This window comes from Pteropus medius, unplaced genomic scaffold, assembly GCF_902729225.1.
Source record: "Pteropus medius unplaced genomic scaffold, Ma_sr-lr_union100, whole genome shotgun sequence".
In the NCBI taxonomy this organism is placed as follows: domain Eukaryota; kingdom Metazoa; phylum Chordata; class Mammalia; order Chiroptera; family Pteropodidae; genus Pteropus; species Pteropus medius.
In genome coordinates this window covers 16,424-40,773 of record NW_024345916.1, presented here as the reverse complement: position 1 = coordinate 40,773, position 24,350 = coordinate 16,424, and the positions used below count along the sequence as shown (strand labels likewise).

The following is a 24,350-nucleotide window of genomic DNA, read 5'->3' as shown; positions in this document are numbered from 1 at the left end:
ATATAATCAAGAAAAGAGAACAAGATTACAAACTTCTATTTTGTTGCTACAAATATCCTATATGTTAAGAATAATTTGGTATAGCTTGAGTCATAGGAACTTTGCTTCTATATTTCTTCCTCATTTTGACTTTTTCCCCAATAACAACAAATTAATTAAAAGCACGTAGGGAATACAACCCAACACCATAATTCATTTTTTTTTGCTGATTTCCTTCCTGTCTCATATCTTGTTATTAACATATTAAAATAATTTACCAGGTGATTGGTTAGATGTGTTAGGTAGTTTAAGGAAAAAAGGGAGTTAAGTGCCAATATAAAAATTATCTCACGTCTACAACCTTTGCGCAGTAATGATTTTTTAATATTAATGATCTTACAGGTTATTTTTACATGAGGAAATAAACTGACATGGCATGAAATGTTAAAAGTTTTGGAGAATACTACAAGAAAGTTATGGATAAACATATTGTGTTTACATGGGTATACAGGGTCACAAAATGGTTTAAAAACAGAGTACTAGGCAAAAAGTACTAAATAGTATCAAAATTTTTTTAATCCTTTATATTTAAGCCATATATAACAGAATAAAGACAGCAGTATGTCTGGACCTATTTTTAACACTAAAAATGCAAAGGAGAAAGCATTGACTACATAGTAATTACTTATTAAACTTTGAGTAACTTAATATATGCTAACCATTTTATGTACCTCATTTATTTAATTCTCATAGTGACCCTCTATGGTACTATCCTGTTATATATATTTTACAGATGAAGAAATGAAAGTTCAGAGAGCTTAAATAACCTAGCCAAGGTTACACTCAGTTCATAAACACTTTGAAGCCAGAACTAAAACCTAAGTCAATTTAGCTCCAAAGCCCATGCTTTTCATCATGAAGATACACTAGCTACAAATCTGTATTTTATCTGAATTTAACTCCTAATTAATCTTATAGCAGAACTGGTAAAAAGAAGCAAAATTGGACTGCTTATAGTTTCATCTCCCCTCATTTTCACTGTTAATTCTTTACTAGTACGGTTACCAAGTAGCTAATGTAAAAAAGTTTTTTTTATGTTAAAAAACAAATCTTTCTTTAGCAAAAAAAAAAAGTTTAGATAATCTACAAACTAGATTATAAACTATCAAATAATTAAGATCATAATTCACATTAAAGAAAATATACTTACAGAAATAAATTCATTGACCCAGGTAAAATCCTTACCTCTTAATTGATTTTTATGTAAGTAATTTTCACAATTTATAGAGAAAGGTAATAAAGCCAAAGAAATGTCTCCACTAAGAAAAAATAATTTTTTAAGTATTAGCATACTAGCCTTGATTGTTTCTTCAGACACCTGGATTTGTAATGCTTTCAAAGCTTCATCTTTCTTCATATTTTCCTTTTCCATTTCCTGAAAACATACAGATTGGCAAGCAAAAATATAAGTTCTAGTATAAATATTTTAGCATTACTAATGGGCTATTTAACAATTTGATTAAAGATAAAGATATGTTACAGAAACCTAATCTTAAAATATTAGTCAGCTTTTAAACAGGACTTTATTAAAGATGATTTTACCCCCTTGCTTTCTGTCAAGAGTCTGTCTAGTGATTCAAGATGATGCTGTTTGCATATTATGTCTTGCTGCAAGATGGACATAGTCTTCTCTTGCTCTTTAAATTGCTGGTCTTTCTTCTCTAGTTGAGATGCAAGCTAAACATAAAAAAAAGACTATTTATATAAAATTTAAAAATTTTTTCAACATTTTAAATATACAGAAATATAATACTCACATGTTAAGTTACCACATATTACATACATTTTTGCATTTTCCCAAATTTCCTTCAATTTCCCTCCTTGTAGAGAAGAAATGGGATCACATACCCATGTCTTATCCCCTTACTCCCTCATCAATACCATGCTGAAATTGTCCAGTATCATTCTCTGGTGTGCTTCATTCTTATATATGCTTTTTGTGCTTTTACTATATATGTAGAAACATGAACAATATGTAATACAGTTTTGTTTTAAAAATTCGATATCGACATTTCTGCAAGCTTTTTTTTCACTCAATATTGAATTAGACATTTATTCATGTAAATTTTCATGTATCCATATACAGATCTAGTTTGTTTACTTTTAAGACAATAGAGTATTCCATTGTAACAACAAACTACAGCTTGTCTATTCTTCTACTCAGGAACAATTAGGTATTCTGCTTTTTCACTATTATGACAATATCACAATAACATCTTTGCATATGTCTCTTTATGTACATATGTTAAATTTCTTCAGAACAGACCAATTAGAAGTGGACTTACTGATTGTAGAATATTTATATTTCCAACTTCATTAAGTATTTCTCTTCAAAGTGCATTACAATTTATATTTTCATAGAAATGTGTAAGATTCTCAGTTCCCACAACTTCACCAACAACTGGTGTTATCAAACTCTCAAAAAACTCTTGTGAAGATAAATTATGAAGTTACTGATATGTGTATATGTATATATGTGCATATTATATACACACATGTACAAAAAATATATGTGATATATGTGACACAAATACTTATAAAAATGTGGTAGTAACAAGGTTAACTAGAAAATATTAAAATCGAGGAACTCTGAAATGAAAACTCAAATGAAATCAAATAAAAATAATCAAATAACACATTAGAAATTAAAGAAATGGAAAAAAAAGATTGATGTGAACAGAGCCCTAGGGACCTGTTATACACCATCAAGCAGACCAACATGTACATCACTGGAATTCCAGAAGGAGAGGAGAGAAAAAAAGGAAAAAAGGGACAGAGAGAATATCTGAAATGATTGTAAATGTCCCAAATTTCACAAAAGATATGAATATAAACATCCAAGAATCTCAGTGAAATCCAAGTGAGATGAACTCAGAGACCCATACCAAGACACACAATAATCAAACTTTCAAAAGACAGAGAATCTTAAAAGCAACAAGAGATAAGCGTATCATCATTTACAAAGGATCCTCAGTAAGATTACAAGCAGATTTCTCGCCAGAAACTTTAAAGACCATAAGACAGTGGGCTGAAATATTCAGAAGGAAAAAAACTGTCTACCAAGAATCCCATATCCAGCAAAACTGTCAAAAGTGAGGGGGAAATTAATACAATCTCACATAAATAAAAGCTCAGGGAGTTTGTAACCACCAGAAATGCCCTGCCAGAAATGCTCAAGGGAGTTCTGCAAGGTGTAATGAAAGGACACTAGACAGTAATTTGAAGCTGCATGGAAAAATAAAAATCTCAATAAATACATGGGCAATTATAAAAGCTAGTATTATTCCAACAATAGTTTATAACTGCGCTTTTCATTTACTACATGAATTAAGATACTAATACAGTAAAAAATTTAAAAAAACCTGTTATTAGTGTAGAGTCTAATATTACTTTAACTTTGGTTTGTAGCTCCAAATCTTATTTTCTGTGTAATTTAAGAGATTAATATATTTTAAAGAATTATTAGTTTATATTTTGGGGCACATATGCATAAAGATATAATTCTGCGACATGAATAACCCAAAAGGCTAGAAGTGGAGCTGTAAATAAACAGTTTTTATGTTATTGAAGTAAGCTGGTACAGATTCAAATTAGATTGTTATAACTTTAGGATAAATGTAATTTCCATAGTAATCACAAAGATAACAGCTATAGAATATACACAAAAAGAGATGAGAAAGGAATTTAAAATTTTCGCCACACACAATCAACTGATAGCAACAAATGGCATCATGACAGAAGTTAAGTCTCTCCCTATTAGTAATTACTTTAAATATGAATTAAACTTTCCAATCAAAAGATTGGCAGAATGGATAAAAATACATAACTCAAATATATTTTGTCTACAGAGACTCATTTGAGATCCAAAGACACAAAAGTGTTGAAAGTAAAAGAATGCAAAAGTTTTTCCACGCAAACAATAACCAAAAGAAAGCAGAGTTGGCTATACAAATATCAGACAAAATAGACTTCAAATCAAGGAAGGTTATAAGAGACAAAGAAGGATATTATAGGTTATTAATGGATTCAATAGAGCAATAAGATATAACTATTATAAACATTTACTAGCCTAATGAGATACCATCAAAATATAAGGCAAAAGTTGACAGAATTGATCAGAGAAACAGATGCTTCTACTACAATATTTGGAAACTTCAATATCCCACTCCTAATAATGAATAGAAAACTAGACAGAATATAGGTAAGGAACTAGACGACTTAATCAGCATAATGTACTAGACTTAAAAAGACAGAATTAAATCAAACGAAGTTTCTTCTCTGACTACAAGATGAAACTAGAAATCAAAAACAGAAGAAAACTTGGAAAATTCACAAAATTATAACAATTAACCAATACATTTTAAACCAATGAATCAAAAAATTCATAAGAAAAATTAGAAAATTCCTAGAGATAAAGACAAAAACATGACATCATATCTTATAGAACACAACAAAAGTGGTGACAAGAGGGAAATTTATAGCTACAAATGCTTACATTAAAAAATAAGATTGATCTCAAATCATTAACCTAACTTTACAACTTAAAAGAACTGGAAAAAGAACAAATTAAACCCAAAGCTAGTGGAAGAAAATTAAATAAAGATTATAGCAAAGATCCGTAATATAAAGAATAGAAAAACACAGCATATAGAATACAATATTAATGAAACCAACTGATAGTTATTTGAAAAAATAAAAATTGACAAATCTTTAGCAAGATGGACTTACAAACAAAAAAGAGCACTCAAATTACTAAAATCAGAAATGAAAATGAGGACATTACTAACAATTCTACAGAAACTTAAAAAAACCAGAGTACTATAAAAAATTGTTTGCCAACAAACTGGATAATCTAGATAAAATGGACAAATTCCTAAAAATACAAAACCTATAAAGACTAAATCATGAAGAAATAGATAATATGAATATACCTATAACTAGTAAGGAGATTGAATCAGTAATCAAAACTCTCCCAACCTGATGGCTTCACTGGTGAATTCCATCAAACATTTAAAGAAGAATTAATACTAATCCTTCTCAAACTTTTCAAAAACATGGAGGGGAGAACACTTCCTAAGTAATGCTGAGACCAGCATTAACCTGATACCAAAAACAGACAAAGACACTAAAAGAAAACTATAGACCAATATCCCTTATGAATATTGATGCAAAAACTCCCCAACAAAATACTAACGATCCAAATTCAGGAGCATACTAAAAGGATAATACACCCTGACCAAGTGGAATTTATTCCTGGAATGCAAAGATGGTTCAATCTACAAAAATTGATCAATGTAATATGCCACATCAACACAACAAAGAGAAAACAACACATGATCATCTCAATTGATTCAGGAAAACATTTGACAAAATTAAATACCCTTTCATCACAAAAACATTCAACAAACTAGGAATAGGAGAAAACTACCTTAACATAATAAAAGCCATATATGAATAACTCACAGCTAACATACTCAACAGTGAAAGAAAAGCTTCTCCTCTAAGATCAAAAACAAGACAAGGATGTCACCTTTCACCACTTCTATTTAACATGTATTGGAATTCTAGCCAGAGCGATTATGCAAAAAAAAGAAAGAAAAGGCATCCAAATTGGAAAGTAAAATGATCTCTGTTTGGAGATAATACAAGTTTATATATAGAAAACCCTAAGTATTTAACACAAAAATATTAGGATAAGTGAACACAGAAAAGTAGCAGGATCCAATTCAACATACAAAGATAGGCTACATTCCTACATGAAAAATGAATAATCTGCAAAGGAAATTACAAAAACAATTACAGTTACAATAGCACCAAAAAGAATAAAATACATAGGAATTAACCAAGTAGGTGAAAGACTTGTACAATGAAAATTACAAAAACACTGCTGAAAGAAATTATAGACATAAATAAATAGAAACATATCCCATGTTCACGACTGGAAGACTTAATGTCGTTAAAGTGTCCATATTACCTAAAGTGATCTACAGATGGTGTCATCCCTACCAAAATCCCAATGATTTTTTTTGTATCAAAAAACCCAGCCTAAAATTCATATGCAATCTCAAGGGACCCCAAATAGCCAAAACAATCTTGAAAAGGAACAAAACCGAAGGACTCCCCTTTCCTGATTTCAAATCATACTCCAAATCATACAGTAATCAAGAGTGTGGTGTTGGCATAAAGACAGAAATATAGAACAATGGAATAGAGAGCCCAGAAATAAATCCTTGCATATATGGTCAAATGATTTTTGACAAGGGTGCCAAGACCATTCAATGGGGGAAATAAAAGAGTCTTTTCAAGAAATAGTTCTGAGAATACTGGATAGCCACATGTAAAAATAATGAAGTCGGACCCTTACCTAGCACCATATAAAAAAATTAACTCAAAATGAATCACAGACCAAAATGTAAGAAAATTATAAAACTTTTGGAAACACAGAACAAATGCTTCACAACACTGGATTTGGGAATGATTTCTTAGATATGATACCAAAGGCATGGGACAAAAGAAAAATATAGACAAATTAGACTTCATGAAAATTTTAAAATTTTGTGCATCCAAAAACACTTTAAATAGAGTGAAAAGGCAACTCAAAGAATGGGAGACCATACTTGCAAATCATATATCTGAAAAGGGATTAATATACAGAATATGTGCTAAAACGCAACAACAAAAAACTAACAACTCAATTAAAAGTGGGCAAAAATCTTGATTAGACATTTTCCAAAGATACATGTATGGCCAACAAGCACATGAAAATAATCTCAAGATCACTGATCATTAGGGAAATGCAAATCAAAACTACAATGAGATGCCACCTCACACTTATTAGATGGCTACTATCAAAGAAACAGAAAACGTGTTTGCGAGGATGTGGAGAAATTGGAATACTTGTGCTCTGATGGGAATGTGAAATGGTATAGCAGCTGTGGAAAACAGTACGGTGGTTCCTCAAAAAATTAAAAACAGAATTATCGTATAATCAGCAATTTCACTTCTGGATATATACTCAAAAGAACTGAAAGCAGGGTCTCAAATAGATTATTTGTACATCCTCGTGATCATAGCAGCATTATTCACAATAGTTAAAATGTGGAAGCAAACCAAGGGTCCATCATCTGATGAACAAGTAAGCTAAATGTGATATATACATACAATATAGTATTACTCAGCCTTATAAAGGAAAAGAATCCTGCAACATGTTACATGAATGAACCTAGAGGACATTACGCTAAGTGATATAAACTGGTCACAAAAAAGACAAATACTGTATGATTCTACTTTATCTGTGGTAAAGTAATCAAAATCATAGGAAGAGAAAGTAGAATGGTGACTGCTAGAAGCTAGGGGAGGGGAGAATGGGGAATTATTGTTTCATTGGTATAATTTCAGTTCTACAAGATGAAGTGATGAGGATGAATGGTGGTGATGGTTACACAATATGAATGTATTTAATACCACTGAGCTGTACACTCAATAATGATTAAGATGATAAATTTTGTTATATGTATTTTCCAAAAGTAAGGCAAAGAAGGTTAAATAACTTTAGGACTTTTTCTTAAAACACAAATATATTGAAATAAATGTCATTAGTAAACAAGATTGTATAATGTAATAACTATAGACTTTTGGGTAAGTTGACTTATTAATTATCCAGGAGACCTTTTGATAGACCTATCATGCCAATTCTCAGCAGCAGTTCAATATTTGAGATGCTGAATATACTATCTTCCTAGAACTTCTGCTACTCTCAGATTAATCCCTAAAAAATTTATCAGGAATAAAACTCTTCATCTGAAAAATACTTTTTAACTTCTGAATCCACAGTTCTACTTTTGAGAATCTAATATAAAATAATATTCTCAAATATGGAAAGTAGCTTTACAATAATGTTTATTAAAATTAATTATAATTCTTCAAGAGAAAATAACTCAAAATGCAACCATTCTGTGAAATGAAGCTGTTAAAAATGTTGTTTATGTATATGTTTGTATATATGCATATTGTATACATGTAAGTGTGCAAAGATGCAGAGAAACTGATCTAGAAAATATAAATAAAAATTCTAACAATAAATCGAGGTGATAGGCTTTTAAAAAGTTAGTTTATATTCATATTTTTGGTGTATAGTTCTGAGTTTTTTAACACACACAAATTCATGAAACTCTCTCCACATGATACAGAACAGCTCTTTCACCCTCAAAGTTCCTCATGTTAATCCTTTATAGTAAAATTCTCCATCTTCCCCAACACCTGGCAACCAATGAACTGCTCTCCATCCTATAGCTTTTAACTTTTTGAGAATGTCACAGAAATGGAATTGTATAGTATACAATTCGAAATTGGCTTCTTCCATGCAGCATAATGCCTTGGATTTCACCCGTTTTTGCCTATATCAGATTGTTCCTTGTTATTACTGAGTAGTATTCCATTATACTGAGATATCATAATTTATCCATTCACTTATTCTTTCTCTCTCTCTCTCCTTCCTCCCTCCCCTACCTACTTTCTCAATAGGAATGCAGGGGTATTTCATTTTGCTTTTAATCTGCATTTCTCTAACAACTAATCATCTTCCACATATTACCATATGTTTATTTGCTATCAATATGTCAATATGTCTATTCAAATCTTTTGCCCATTAAAAAAATGAGTTGTTTTCTTATTGATGAGTTTTGAGAGTTCTTTATATGTGCTACATACAAGTTCTTTGTTGGATATGTGATTTATAAATATTTACAAATATATTCTCCCAGTCTGTAGCTTGTCTTTTCATTTTCTTAATAGCTTCTTTTAATAGTTTAAAAGAAACTAGAAGTTTTAATAGTTTATGAGATTCGGCAGAAACATGGCAGAGTGAGAGACATCCCTAGATCTCTCCCATTGAAACAACAATAAGCAGAACATCTAAAACTCAACAAAGAACACCAAAACTGCACATCAGCAAGTCTGAGCAAGGGATCTGCGCATAAGAGCTACCACAGATCAGAACCCGGGTGTTGGGTGGTGGACTGGGAGTAATAAAGAAGTTGCCTCTCACAGCCACAGGAGCACCCTGTAGGAGGACGGAGAGGGGTGAAGGCGCAGCAACTTTCCTGAACAACCCTGCCTGGAAGTGCCAGGGTTTGTACACAGCTGACTGGAGGGCCCAGTCATCAGGGCAGAAAGCGGAGAAGCAGGGTGGGACAGCAGAGAAACAACAGCTTATTTTTACCAGTTCCCAATCTCCAACTCAGCATACCCTCTGAGAAGGATCACTGCGGAGCCCCAGGGGAATCTGAGCAAAGGTTACCGAAACTGCTAGAGATCCAAGAGGCTTAGACATCATCTACTGGAAATGAAAAGAAGAGCGCCTTCTTTGCAGCAGGCTAAAGAGAGACCTTTATTTAATAAATCTTTCTGGAAAAACAACAGAATACATTTCTATTAATGCCCAGGAGGAGAAATAGTCCACTAAACACCATGAACAAACAAGGTGACAAAGCATCTCAGAAAGAAAGAGAAAAATCTCCAGAAAATAAGTTTACGGACAGAAATATGCAACTTAAATGACAGAGACTTCAGGATGGTACTTCTGACAAAACTCAATGAGATTCAAAACAAATCATATCAACAATTTCAGGAATTAAAAAAACAACTAGATGAGCAGACCAAGGAGACTGAAACTCTCAAGAAGAACAGAAGAGATATTTTGGAGACGAAGAACACACTGTAAGAGTTGAAAAATGAAATAGCAAGCCTGGGAAATAGAGTCGACCAAATGGAGGAAAGGATCAGTGATATCAGAGACAGAAATCTAGAAATACATCAGAAGGAAGAAGAGAGAAACCAAAGAATGAAGAATAATTAAAGAGAAATACAAGAACTAGCTGATACCATCGGGAGAGGAAACATAAGCATAGGCATTACCAAAGGCGAGGAAAAGGAGCAGGGACTAGAAAACATTTTCAGACAAATAGTGGATGAGAATTTCCCAAATCTAAAGAATGAGTTGGAGCTTGGAATTCAAGAAGTTAATAAAACACCGAATTATCTCAACCCCAAAAGGCCTTCACCAAGACACATTGTATTAAAGTTACCAAAAATCAACGACAAAGGTAGAATTCTCAAGGCAGCCAGGGAGAAGAAAATGGCAACATATAAAGGAAAACCCATTAGATAATCATCAGATTTCTGAGCACAGACCTTACAAGCCAGAAAGGAATAGAACCAAATATTTAACTATTAAGTAAAAGGAACTACCAGCCTAGAATAATGTATCCAGCTAAGCTCTCCTTTAGATATGAAGGAGAATTCAAGACCTTTCCAGACATACAAAAATTGAGGGAATTCTCCACTACAAGGCCTGCTCTACAGGATATACTGAAAGGAGTCAGCTCACCTAAAATAAAATGACAAAAAGAATACATAATTAGGAGTACAGTGACTATCAGGCAAATAGAAACAGAGGAGTGTAACCCTTATTAAGAGCAGGGCATTATAGCTTAAATAATAAACAGCAAATTGTTATAACAAGATAGAAATGAACGTTCAGCTTACATAGGGAAAAACTGAGACAACAATGACTGAAAAGGGGAGGATTCAAAGATCCGGATTCACAAAGGGGAATGGAAATAAGGCACATGCAAAAGAAAAGGGATGAATGTATATATATAAATATCCTTACATATTCGTAATGGTAACTACACACCAAAGATTCAGAACTGAAATATATAACATGAAACAAGAAGAATCAGAGGTAAAACCCACAAAAGCCAACCAAAATGAAGAAAACAGAAACACAAGGACAAGGAAGCAATGGAAACACCAAGCTACCAGAAAGAAAAGATAAAATGGCTATAAGAAGACCTCATGTTTCAATAATCATCCTAAATGTAAATGGACTGAATTCACCAATAAAAAGGCACAGTTGCAGAATGGATTAAAAAAACAAAACCCAACCATATGCTGCCTCTAGGAGACACATTTCAGCTCCAAAGACAAATATAGACTCAAAGTGAAAGTGTGGAAAATGATATTTCAAGCAAATGGCATTCAGAGAAAAGCAGGAGTAGCAGTACAAACATCAGACGAAATAGATTTCAAAACTAAAAAGGTAAAGAAAGATACTGAGGGATACTTCATAATGATAAAGGGAATCACGCACCAAGAAGAAATAACACTTATTAATATCTATGCTCCCAATCAGGGAGCCCCGAAATATGTAAAGCAAATACTAACAGAACTAAAGGGAGAAACAGACCAAAATACTATTTTAGGAGGGAACCGTAATACCCCACTGTCAGATATGGACAGATCATCCAAACAGAAAATCAATAAGGAAATAACGTCCTTAAATGACACATTAAACCAACTGGACATAATTGACATTTACAGAGCCTTCCATGCCAAAACAGCTGCTTATACATTCTTCTCTAGTGCACATGGAACATTCTCAAGAATCGACCACATACTGGGACACAGAGATAGCCTTGACAAATATAAGAGGGTTGAAATCATACCAACTATATTCTCTGATCATAATACTTTGAAACTAGACATCAACTGCAAAAAGTAATCAAGAAGAACCACAAATACATGGAGATTAAACAACATGCTACTGAAGAATAACTGGGTCAGAGAAGAAATAAAAACAGAGATCAACAGATACATAGAAACAAATGATAATGATAGTACAACACATCGAAACTTTTGGGACACGGCAAAAGCGGTCATAAGGGGAAAGAAAGTTCATATCATTACAGGCCCACCTCCAAAAACAAGAATGAGCCCAAATAAACAACCTAACCCTTCATCTTAAAAAACTAGAAAAGGACGAAAAAATGAAGCCTAAAGTCAGCAGAAGGAAAGGAGTCATCAAAATTAGAGCAGAAATAAATGAAATTGAAAACAAAAGAACGATAGAAAAAATAAATGCAACAAGAGCTGGTTCTTTGAAAAAGTTAATAAAATTGACAAACTCCTGGCTAGATTCACTAAAGAAAAAAGAGAAAGGACACAAATAAACAAAATCAGGGATGAAAGAGGGAAAATTACTGATATCGCAGAAATACAAAGGATCATACAAGAATACTATGCAAAAGTATATAACACCATATTTAATAACCTAGAAGAAACAGACCAGTACTTAGAAAAATATAACCTTCCTAGACTGAATCAAGCAGATCTGGAAAATCTAAATAGACCGATTAGCAGTATGCATATTGAAACAATCATCAAAAACTTACCGAAAAGTAAAAGTCCAGGACCAGATGGCTTCACCAGTGAACTCTAGCAAACATTCAAAGAAGATTTAATACCTATTCTCCTCAAACTCTTCCAAAAAACTGAAGAGGAGTCAATACGTCTCAACTCATTTATGAGGCCAATATCACTCTGATACCAAAACCTGGTAAAGAACACAAAGAAAGAAAACTACAGACCAATATCTCTCATAAACACATATGCAAAAATCCTAAATAAGATACTAGCGAACCGAATACAGCAATGTATTAAAAAGATTATACACCACGATCAAGTGGGCTTCATCCCAGTAGCTCAGGGATGGTTCAACATATGCAAATCGATTAATATGATACACCGCATAAACAAATTAAAAAGTAAGGATCATATGATTATATCAATACATGCAGAAAAAGCCTTCGACAAGATACAGCATCCATTTAGGATCAAAACGCTTCACAAAATTGGTATAGAAGGAAAGTACCTTAACATAATAAAGGCCATCTATGACAAACCCTCAGCCAACATTATACTTAATGGTGAAAAACTGAAAACCTTCTCTCTAAGATCAGGAACAAGGCAAGACTGTCCACTATCGCCACTCTTATTCAGTATAACATTGGAGGTCCTAGCAAGTGCAATCAGACAAGAGAAAGATATAAATGCAATCCAAATAGAAAATGAAGTCAAACTGTCACTATCTGAGATGACATGATCCTCTATATAGAAAACCCTAAAGACTCCACAAGAACACTACTAGAAACAATAAGCAAAAACAGTAAAGTATCTGGATACAAAATCAATGTTCAAAAATCCATAGCGTTCCTATACTCTAACAACGAAGTGTCAGAAAAAGTTGAAAAAAAATTTCTATTGCAATTGCAACAAAAAGAATAAAATACTTAGGAATAAATCTAACAAAACATATGAAGGCCCTATACACTGAAAACTACAAGATCCTATTAAAAGAAATCAAAGAAAATACAAAGAAATGGAAAGATATTACATGTTCTTGGGTTAGAAGAATCAACATAGTTAAAATGACAATATTACCTAAAGCATTGTACAGATTTAATGCAATCCCCATCAAAATCCCATCAGCATTTTTAAAGAAACAGAACAAAAACTCATCAGATTTGTATGGAAACACAAAAGACCCCAAACAGCCAAAGTCATCCTAAGAAAAAAGAACAAAGTTGGAGGCATCCCTCTGCCTGACTTCAAATTATACTACAAAGCGACAATAATCAAAACAGCATGATATTGGCAGGAAAACAGACACATGGACCAGTGGGACAGAATGGAGAGTCCAGAAGTGAACCCATATTTATATGGGCAAATAATTTTTGACAGAAAAGCCAAAAACATACAGTGAAGAAAGGAAAGCCACTTCAATAAATAGTGCTGGAAAAACTGGAAAGCCAACTGCAAAAGAATGAAACTAGACTGTTGTCTATCACCACACACCAAAATTAACTCAAAATCGATTAAGGACCTGAATATAAGACCTGAAACAATAAAATACATAGAAGAAAACATAGGAACTAAACTCAAGGACCTTGGACTTAAAGATTTTATGAATTTGACCTCAAAGACAAGGGAAGTAAAAGCACAAATAAATGAATGAGACTATATCAAACTAAAAAGCTTCTGCTCAGCAAAAGAAACCGTCAACAAGGTAAAGAGACAATCATCTGAGTGGGAAAATATATTTGCAAGCAATGCCTCCAATAAGTGCCTAATACCCAAAAATACAAAGAACTCATACGACTCAATAACAACAAAAAACCAAATGATCCAATCAAAAACTGGGCAGAGGACCTGAACGGACACTTCTCCCTAGAGGACATACAAATGGCCAACAAATATATGAAAAGATGCTCAACATCACTAGTTATTAGAGCAATGCAAATCAAAACCACAATGAGATACCATCTAACACTTGTTATAATAGGTGTAATCAACAGGACAAGTAATAACAAATGTTGGAGAGGATGCGGAGAAAAAGGAACCCTCAGACACTGCTCGTGGGACTGCAAATTGGTACAGCCACTATGGAAAACAGCATGGAGGTTCCTCAAAAAACTAAGAATTGATCTACTATATGATCTAGCAATCCCTCTACTGGGTATTTAACCTAAAGACTAGAAAATTCTATCTATAAAGATATTTGCACACCAATGTTCATAGCAGCATTATTTGCAGTGGCCAGGACATGGAAGCAACTGAAGTACTCTAGATGACTGGCTAAAGAAGCTGTGGTACATGTATACAATGGACTATTACTCAGCCATAAGAAGAGATGAAATACTGTCATTCGCAACAACATGGATGGACCTCGAGATAATTATGCTAAATGGAATACTCCAGAAAAAAGTTGAAAATCACGTGAAATCATTTATATGTGGGCTATAAACCTAAAAGCAACAAATGAGCAGGACAAACAAAGAGACATATGGACATGGACAATAGACTACTGGTTACCAGTGGACTATAGAGTAGTGGTTACTAGTGGAGTGGGGGACGAGTGGGGAGTTAGATGGGGTAAAAGGTGTCAAATATAGGGGGTGGAGGGACGAAGTGGGTAAAGGGGATCAAATATATGGTAGCTGAAAAAAACTGGACTTTGGGGTGGTAAACACACAATAGAATATACAGATGTCAAACAATAATATACACCTGAAAATCAATTAACATTGATTGTATTAATCAATGTTACCCCAATAAAGTTAATTACAAAAAGTTTATGAACTTATTTTGTTTAGGTTCATAACTAAAAACTCTGCTTAACCAAAGGTCATGAATATTTTCTCATATATTTTCCTCTAAAAGTTTTATGGTTTATATTTAATGAGTCACTTTGAATTTTTATATAATGTATACAGTGCAGTTCCATCTTTTCGCATATGGGTGGTCCAATTGTTCCAGCACCATTTGTTGAAACACTATTCTTTCTCCATTCTGAATTAGTTTTCTACCCTTGATAAAAATAAGTTGGCCATATTTTCTGGGTCTATTTCCAGACTCTCTGTTTTGTTCCTTTCATCTATGTATTATTTTGCAAATATCTCATTGTCTTGATTCCTGTAGCTTTAGAGGAAGTCTTAATACATGAGTAGTATGCGTCCATTAACTTTGGCTTTTTTTCAATCTTGCTTTGGCTATCCTAAATTCTTTGCCTTTCCATTATAAAATTTTAAATCAGCTAGATATATATACAAAAAATTTTACTGGGATTTTCACTGGAATGCACTAAATCGATAGACTTACGGGGTGACCTGACATCCTAAACATATTGAGATTTCCAATCCACAGAAATGGTACTTCTTTCCATTTATTTAGGTCTTGTTTGATCTTTCATTAACATTTTGTAGTTTGCAGCATACAGATTTTCCACATATTTTGTTGTACATATATATATGTAATATATATATATATGTAATATATATATATATATATTACAAATAGCACTTCTTTTTAAATTTTAGCTTCCAATTGTTCATTCTAGTACATAGAAAAAGAACTGATTTTTTGGCTTTGCATCCTGTGACCTTTCTTACCAGTTTTAGGAAATTTTTGTAGATTTTTTGGGATTTTCTACATAGAAAATCATGATGTCTGAAACAGGAATAGTTTTGTTTCACTCTAATCTATATGCCTTTTATGTTTTTGGACTTTCTAGTATGATGTTTGAATATCATTGATGAGAGCAGATATTCTTGTCTTGTTCCCAAACTTAGAGAGAAAATATTCAGTCTCACCATTAAGATATCGAAAAGGTTTTTGTTTCTTGCAGATGCCCTTTATCGGGTTAATGAAGTTCCCTTGCATTCTTAGTAGGCTGAGAGTTTTTTATCATGAGAATGTTGAATTTTGTCCTGCACTTATTGGCATGATCATGTAAGGGTTTTTGGGTTTCTTTTGTCTACTATTATGATAGATTATTTTTTTTCCCCCTGAATGTTGAACCGGTCTTCCATTCCCAGGATAAACCACTTTTGTGTATGCGGTTTATGTATATTTGTTGCTGAATTTGATTTGCCCACATTTGTTGAGTATTTTTGCTTCAATACACATGAGGTATATCAGTTTAAGTTTCTCTTCTGATACCGTCTATGTCTCATTTTGGTATGGTAATGCTAGCCTCATGAAATGAGTCGGGAAGTGATCCTTCCTCTTTGGTATTCTGGAAGACTGTGTAGACTGTTTTCAGTTTTTTAAATGCTTGTAAGAATTTATCAGTGAAACAATCCAGGCCTGGAATTTTCTTTTGGGGCAAGTTTTATAACTACAAATCCAATTTCTTTAACATATGTAGAACTACTCAGGTTATCTATTTCTTCTTGAGCATTATTAGTGTATTTTGAGGAATTGGTTTATTTCACCTAGGTTGTCAAATTAATGTGCACAGAATTGTTTGTAGCATTCCTTTATTAACCTTTAATATCTATGAGGTCTGTAGTGATATACCCTATTCATTCCTGATATAGGTAATTTGTGTTTTCTCTTTTTTCTTGGTTGACTGGCTAGAGGTTTATAAATTTTGTTCATTTTTTCAAAGAACAGGCTTCGAGTTTTACCGACTTTCTCTACAAATATTCTTTTTTCTGTCAGTTCTTTTCAGTTATGCCTTTTTTATTATTCCTGTTTCTTTTGGGTTGATTTTGCTCTTCTTGTCCTAGTTACTTAAGGTGAAAGTTCAGATTACTGATTTTCTTTATTTTCTTCTAATATTTGCATTTAATGCTATAAGCTTTCCAGAACTGCTCCAGCCACAGTCTGCAAATTTTTATATGTTGTGTTTTCATTTTCATTCAGTTTCGTGTTTTAGTTTCCCTTGAGATTTACTCTTCAATTCATGTATTATTTAGAAGTGTGTTATTTAGCTTCCAAATATTTGGGGATTTTTCATGTATCTTAATGGTTTCTAGCTTAATTCCATTATGGTCAGAGAACATTCTATATGTGGTTTCGATTCTTTTATATTGGATAAAGTTTATTTTATGACCTAGAGTATGGTATATTGTGCTGAATGTTTCAAGTGCACTGGAGAAGAATGTATGTTCTGTTGTTGGGTGGCGTATTCTATAAATTTCAATGAAGTTAAGTTGGCTGACAGTGTTCAGGTGAGATCTGTATCCTTGCTAATTTGTTTTGACTATTTAGTCTATTGATTATTGAAAATAGTAGTACTTATGTCTCCAACTATAATTTTGGATTAACTTCCTTTTCCTTTCAGACCTCTTCGTTTTTACTTCATACATTCTGAAATTCTATTGTTAGGTTATGACTGCTGTTATATCTTCTTGGTGAACTGAGCCTTTTATCATTATATAATGCTCTTCTTTATCCCTGGTAATTTTCTTTGTTCTGATGTCTACTTATTCCGATATTTATATAGCCACTGCAGCTTTCTTTGGTTTGCCTGGTACAACTTTTTCCATCCTTTTATATTTAACCTATCTACATTTATATATACCATTAATTTCTTGAAGAGTATATATATTTGAGTCTTATTTTTTTAATCCAATCTCACAATCTCAGTCTTTTATTTGGTGTAGAACATTTACATCTACAGTACTATTTGATACAATTAGATTTAAGCGTACCATTTCATTATTAGTTTTCTGTCTCCTGTTTTTCATTACTGTTTCTCCTTTCCAGGTTTCTTTTAAATATATGGATATTTTCAGAATTCTATTTTATCTATTGATGTTTTACTATATCTGTATAGCATTTTAGTGGTCTCTAGGAATTATAATATACACATTTAACTTTTCATAGTTTATTCAGAATTAAGACTTTGCCACTTGAAGTAAAATGTAGAAATTCTATAAAAACAGATCCCTTTACCCTTCCTCTTTTATATTGTAGTTATCCAATGTATTACACCAACATACGCTGAAAACTTCACTAGACAATACTATAATTTTTTTCTTTCAACAGTCACAGATATTAAAAAAACCTAGACGGACAAAAAACAGTTCACTGTATCCAACCAAATATTTACTTTTGTGTTGCTCTTCTTTCATTCCTAAAGTCCCAAGTTTCTCTCTGGTATTATTTCCCTTTTGCCTGAAGAACTTTATTTAGCATTTATTTTAGAACAAGTCTGCAGGTGACAAGTTCTCTAAACTGTCCATCTAAGGTCTTAATACTTCCTAAGGAATATTTTTTCTGGACATAGAATTTTAGGTTGATGGATTTTCTCTTTCAGCATTAAAGAAAAAGTTTGTTTTGTCTTCTAACCTTCATGGTTCTTGATGAGAAATCTACAGTAATTTTAATCTTAAGTTTCTCTATATACAATGTGTTACTATCTCTGGCTGCTTTTATGGTTTTCTAAAAGTTTTGGTTTTCAGCAAGATTCCTTCGAATATTTTTTTGTATCAGTATCATTCTCTGGGACTCTAATGACATGTTTGATCTTATGGTAATGTCCCACAGGTCCCTGAGGAACTGTTCATTTTATTCCAAATATTTTTTCCCCTTTGTTGCTCAAACTGAATAATGTCTCTTGCTCTGCAAATATTCAAGTTCATATTTTTTTCCTCATTAGTTTCATACTGCTAATATTAAGCATATTCAAATGATCTATTTGGTCTCACATCTTCTTTACTTTTGTTTTTACCATTTATTTTTAACCCACAGCTAACAGTGCTTCTATTCTCCACCAGTCTTCAAGGAATTGACATCTCTGGTGGAAAAGAGTCTATAGAATCACTCTTAAGTTTGATAATATCAAAAAATAACAAAACTGAAATGGCAAGATTATATAAGAAAGCATTGTAAAATGATTCAGAAGTAACAGAATTCTAATTATAGTACTTGCAAGTAACTTTTCTGTCTTTATTTCCTCATCTTTTTTTTAAAAAAAGAAGATGGGCTAGTAATGTTTAAGGTTCTTTTTAGCATTCAGATTCTAAATATACGTTATATCTACTTGTAAAAACATTATTAATATCTTACTCTTTCAATCTGCTTTTCCATTTCTTTATGCTGTTCAAAATGAATTTTCTTTGCCTTTTCAAAAGCTAAACAAATTTTCTCATGTTCTGTATTGATATTTGTTTCTAGACTTCTTATCTTTTCATTCTTTTCCTAGAAATACAAAAACAGTTAAAAAGAATATAATTGAGAGCTAGTTTTACATAAAAGTACATGAGTAAATCATTAAATCTATAATACTCTAGTCTTTAAAGATTCACAGTAATTAATATGTCAAACTTCAAAAATATTTAAATATTTATAAAAGACAAAATGGTTACTTAAAAAATATCTCAAAATGAGAAAATTATTTTAAAAGTATATCAAAGAAATATTACTATTTTCTTCAATTTACTAGTATAAAAATGAGAGAACGTAGATAACAACTTGCCATATAAGCCTATTAACCTAAATATATAGAAACAAAAAATAAATAGAAGAGTTTAGTAGACTTTATACTTTCCTATTCAGTATATTTTATAATAAACATACTAAAACAAATATGTTGTCACAAATTAAGAGCCTTAAAGTCACAGTGAATTTGTAGCAAAATAAATTTTTACCATAAGCTCCTGTTCAAGTTCTGCGTTTTTTGCAGCAATAGAGGAATAAGCAACTATTTTTTCTTCCAATTGTTTCTCTAGAGTTAAAAGTTGAGAACATTTCTTTGTCATCTGAAAACAGATTGAAATAAATGAAAAATTATTTTTAAAAATTACTTTTAAAGATAAGTGACAATTTAGAAGAAAACCATATAGACCACAGATATGACAGTTTGTTCCATCTATGTAATACATAAGTAATTTAATTCAGACCTCTATGTCCAAATAGGATTGCACCCTAACCCATTTCTTAAAAGTAATTGTTAAAGACTAAAATTAGTATAATGTTAATAGTAGTTATTTCTGGTGAGAGAATTATCAAAGATTTATTTATTTTGTCCCCTTCTATATTTTCAATAAGACTGTGCTAATTTTGTAATTTTTAAAAAAGTTATTAACTCAGTACTTGACAATTTTCTAAGTAAGCTGATGGCTGTAATTACAAACTGACTACATTTCCTTTTCCATTATTTAAGTCATTTCCAAGCACACAGGTCCTTTCCTTGGCTACAAACTTTAAGATGACAATTCAGACATTTAAAAAGTACCCCCATAGATAGCTGCTCCCTTTGGTTTGAAGACTGAGTATAACATATACACATGTGGTCCTGGTCTACCATTACTCAATGAGGCATCCCTGTTGTGTCCTCAGTGGAAACGAAGATCAGATATTTACAAAACACAAACTATCCCCTTTTCAGAATGTAATCCATGCATATCTGCACCAGATTCACATGTAGTTGTTTAAAATACTGATTCCTGAGCATTACTCCAATCTACTGAATCAAAATCACTAGACTAGAATCTAGAAATCTGCATGTTTAAAAGGCTTCCCAGGTGGGTCTGCTGTTTGCTAAAATTTGAAATCCTCCATTACCACTACTTTTCTTCTAATTACATGATCCAAATCCTTTACTTGTACATGTGTACTAGCTGTGTTAACTTGTACTTGTAATAAATAAGAGTGCAATGTAGTATAAGTTCCACCAAATCTTGGGTCTTTTAGCCACTAGAGTGTATTTTTCTACTTTTAACATAGGTTAAAATCCAAAGGTTTCCAAATATAATTTTAAAAAGAATTTATAACTTACGTGGTATCAATTTTTTTAAATGTATACAACTGGATTTAAACATACATTTTTTACAAAATCCTAACAATACCCTTTTTATTTTATGAAAATTTAGTACATATAAACTGTTAATTCAAGCTTACTTCACTTTCAAGTTTGCTAGAGCTTGAAGCTTTCTCCAGCAGTTCTTCTTGAATCAACTGAAACTGACTAGTTCTGTGGGCCATGTTAACCTTCAAATCAGAATTCTCAGCTTCTATTTGCATCAACTTAGTACGCAGTTCTTCTATTCCAGAAGCAAGTCTTTGCCTTTCTCTTTCGTATTGCTTGTTCACAGCATGCTGATTTTGATCTTTTATACTTGCTGCCAATAAATATAAAAGGAAAATTGTTCTGTATAAACTTCCAGAAAAAAATCTACAATAATGTTGACAGATTTAATCATGAATAGTTTAGTTTTTTGATCTAAAAAGTATTGAAGAGAACAGAGAATGAGACCTACATTAAGGAAAAGATAATAAAAGAACATGGCATGTAAGGTACTTTCTAAATTAAATATGTAACAAAGTGGGAATAATTCTTCTGAATCACTCATTTCTCTAGGCTATGCCTTCATACTAGAAAGACTATTCTTTTCTACTAGAAAGAGCCCTTCTTGACCTTTAAAAATCCCAGTTTTTGGACAGAAATCATTGTAAAAAAAAAAAACACAACAACAACAACAACCCTGTCCTGTGTCGTTAAACTGAACTTAATCATAAAATTTACTTGGATAACTTGAAATGATTAAGAATATTCTGATATATTCAAAAACTGAAAACAGTGATTCCTAGTCCAAACTAACTGATGAGAATTCAATGATACTTTTAAAAATTGCTGAAGGTTATCTCGGAGGTAGTTGATTGAGTATATCCCTTTTTCACTATAAATGTACACATCTACCCCCACCTCAAGGTAACTGAACTTTCAGAAATGCTTTAAAAAGGCATACTGTTGATGACTGCATGAGAACACATAGATGTAGAAACAAGTAGAAATGTACTATGCCTTCAAAGGTTTTATAAGTAGCCATTTCCCATAAATTCTCCATATCTCTAATATTTCACTTTCTATACTATCATTGGCTCTATTCTTTGAGTCAGAAAGTCTATCACATATTCATCACCATTCTAATAACTAGCACTCCTGCTAATCCATCATTCTCTTCTCTTTTCTCTCTAATCACTTAAATATCTCATTTTCCCTGCTGTCGTTTCTGCTGTCAACAGTCCATTGTATTTGAAGACAGACTGTAATAAGTTAAAGATGCATGTTAACCACTAGAGAAATCACTAAAAAAAAAAAAAAAAGAGGTATATTTAATCAATAGTGGGAATTAAAAAAAAAATGGAATACTAAAATATAATTGATTCAAAAGAAGGCAGGAAAGATGAACAAAGGCCCATATAACAAATAATAAACACATAGTAAGGTGGTAGATTTAAAATTGATACATTAAATGTAAATGATCTAACCATTCCAGTTAAGGAGGAAAACATGTCTTATTGATTAGAAAAGTGAGAATTAATTATGTGCATTCTATAAGACACTGACTTATAAATAAACATAGAGGTTAAAAGGATGGGAAAAAGTCATACCAGGTGAACACTAATCAAAAATACCTGAAAAAATATCAGAAAGAGAAATTAAGAAAATAATCCCATTCACAATCAATTCAAAAAGAATAAAATACCTAGGAATAAATTCAGTCAAGAAGGTGGAAGATCTGTACACTGAAAACTATGATGATGATGAAATAAACTGAAGACAAAAATAATATATTTCATGTTATAGACTGGAAGAATTAATATTGTGAAAATGTACATTCTACCAACAATGATCAACCTCTATCAAAATGCCAATGGCATTTTTCATAGAAATAGAACAATCTTAAAATTTGTATAGGACCATAAAAGACCACAAATAGCCAAAGCAATCTTGAAAAAGAATAGTTTGTAGGCATCATGTGTCCTGATTTCAAACTATATTATAAAGCTATAGTAATCAAAACAGTAGTGTACCTACATAAAAACAGACACATAGATCAATGGAACAGAATAGAGAGCCCAAGAATAAACTCATGCATACATGATAAATTAATTTATGATAAAGGAGCCAGGAATACACAATTCCTGGGAAAAGAATAGTCTCTTTAATAAATGGTATTAGATAAGGGGACAGCCACATACAAAAGAATAAAGCTGGATCACTGTCTTACACCACGAATAAAAATCAACTCAAAATAGATTAAATATTTGAAAGTATAAAATTCCTAGAAGAAAACACAGGGGGTAAGCAACTTGATTTCAACCTTGGTGATGATTTTTTAGATTTGACACCAAAAGCAAAGGCAACAAAAGAAAAATAAACAATATCAAATTAAAAACCTCTGTACAGCAAAAAGAAACAATCGACAAAGTGAAAAGGCAATCTATAGAATCAAAGAAAATATTTGCAAATCATATAGCTAGCTGAATGAGGAGTTAATATAAAAAACACATAAAGAACTCTACAACTCAACAGCAAAAAACAAACAACCCAATTTAAAAATGGGCAGAGGATCTAGCAATCCCTCTACTGGGTATTTATCCCAAAGACTTGAAAACCCATATCCAAAAAGATATTTGCACACCAATGTTCATAGCAGCATTATTCACAGTGGCCAGGACATAGAAGCAATTGAAGTGTCCTACAATAGATGACTGGCTAAAGAAGCTGTCATACATATATACAATGGAATATTACTCAGCCATAAGAAGAGATGAAATATTGCCATTTGCGACAACAGGATGGACCTCGAGATAATCATGCTAAGTGAATTAGGTCAGACAGAAAAAGTTGAAAATCACATGATATCACTTATATGTCGGATATAAACCTAAAAGCAACAAATGAAAGGACAAACAAACAGAGACTCATGGACATGGACTACAGACTAGTGGTTACCAGAAGGGGAGGAGAGTATAGGTGGACAGTTAAAGGGGGTCAAATATAGGTGGGTAGGTAGAGGGTGAAGTGGGTATAAGGGATCAAATATAGGGGAGGAGAGGAGAGTATAGGTTGACAGTTAAAGGGGGTCAAATATAGGTGGGTAGGTAGAGGGTAAAGTGGGTATAAGGGATCAAATATGTGGTAGCTGAAGGAAACTGAACTTCGGGTGGTAAACACAAAATAGAATACACAGATGTCAAATTATAATGTACACTTGAAAATTATATAATTGTATTAACCAATGTTACCCCAATAAACTTAATTAAAAGAAAATTACATTTAAAAAAAAAGAGTACCAACTTTCAATTATAAGATGAATAAGTTCTAAGAATCTAATATATAGTATGGTGACTATAGTTAACAATACTGTATTATATATTAGAAAGTTGCTAAG

The 24,350-nt window shown here is 32.1% G+C and overlaps 1 protein-coding gene across 1 annotated transcript in view; it reads right to left on the bottom strand.

Moving 5' to 3' along the window:
- CCDC18 (coiled-coil domain containing 18) overlaps positions 1 to 24,350 on the bottom strand; it is a 77,131-nt gene that overhangs the window by 44,918 nt on the left and 7,863 nt on the right. Inside the window, exons 6-10 of the mRNA XM_039874779.1 lie at positions 21,070 to 21,290; positions 19,818 to 19,928; positions 19,237 to 19,368; positions 1,582 to 1,716; positions 1,337 to 1,414 (exon numbers count right to left, since the gene is read on the bottom strand). Of these exons, the coding sequence (XP_039730713.1) occupies positions 1,337 to 1,414; positions 1,582 to 1,716; positions 19,237 to 19,368; positions 19,818 to 19,928; positions 21,070 to 21,290 (677 nt within the window). The remainder of the gene's footprint in view (positions 1 to 1,336; positions 1,415 to 1,581; positions 1,717 to 19,236; positions 19,369 to 19,817; positions 19,929 to 21,069; positions 21,291 to 24,350) is intronic.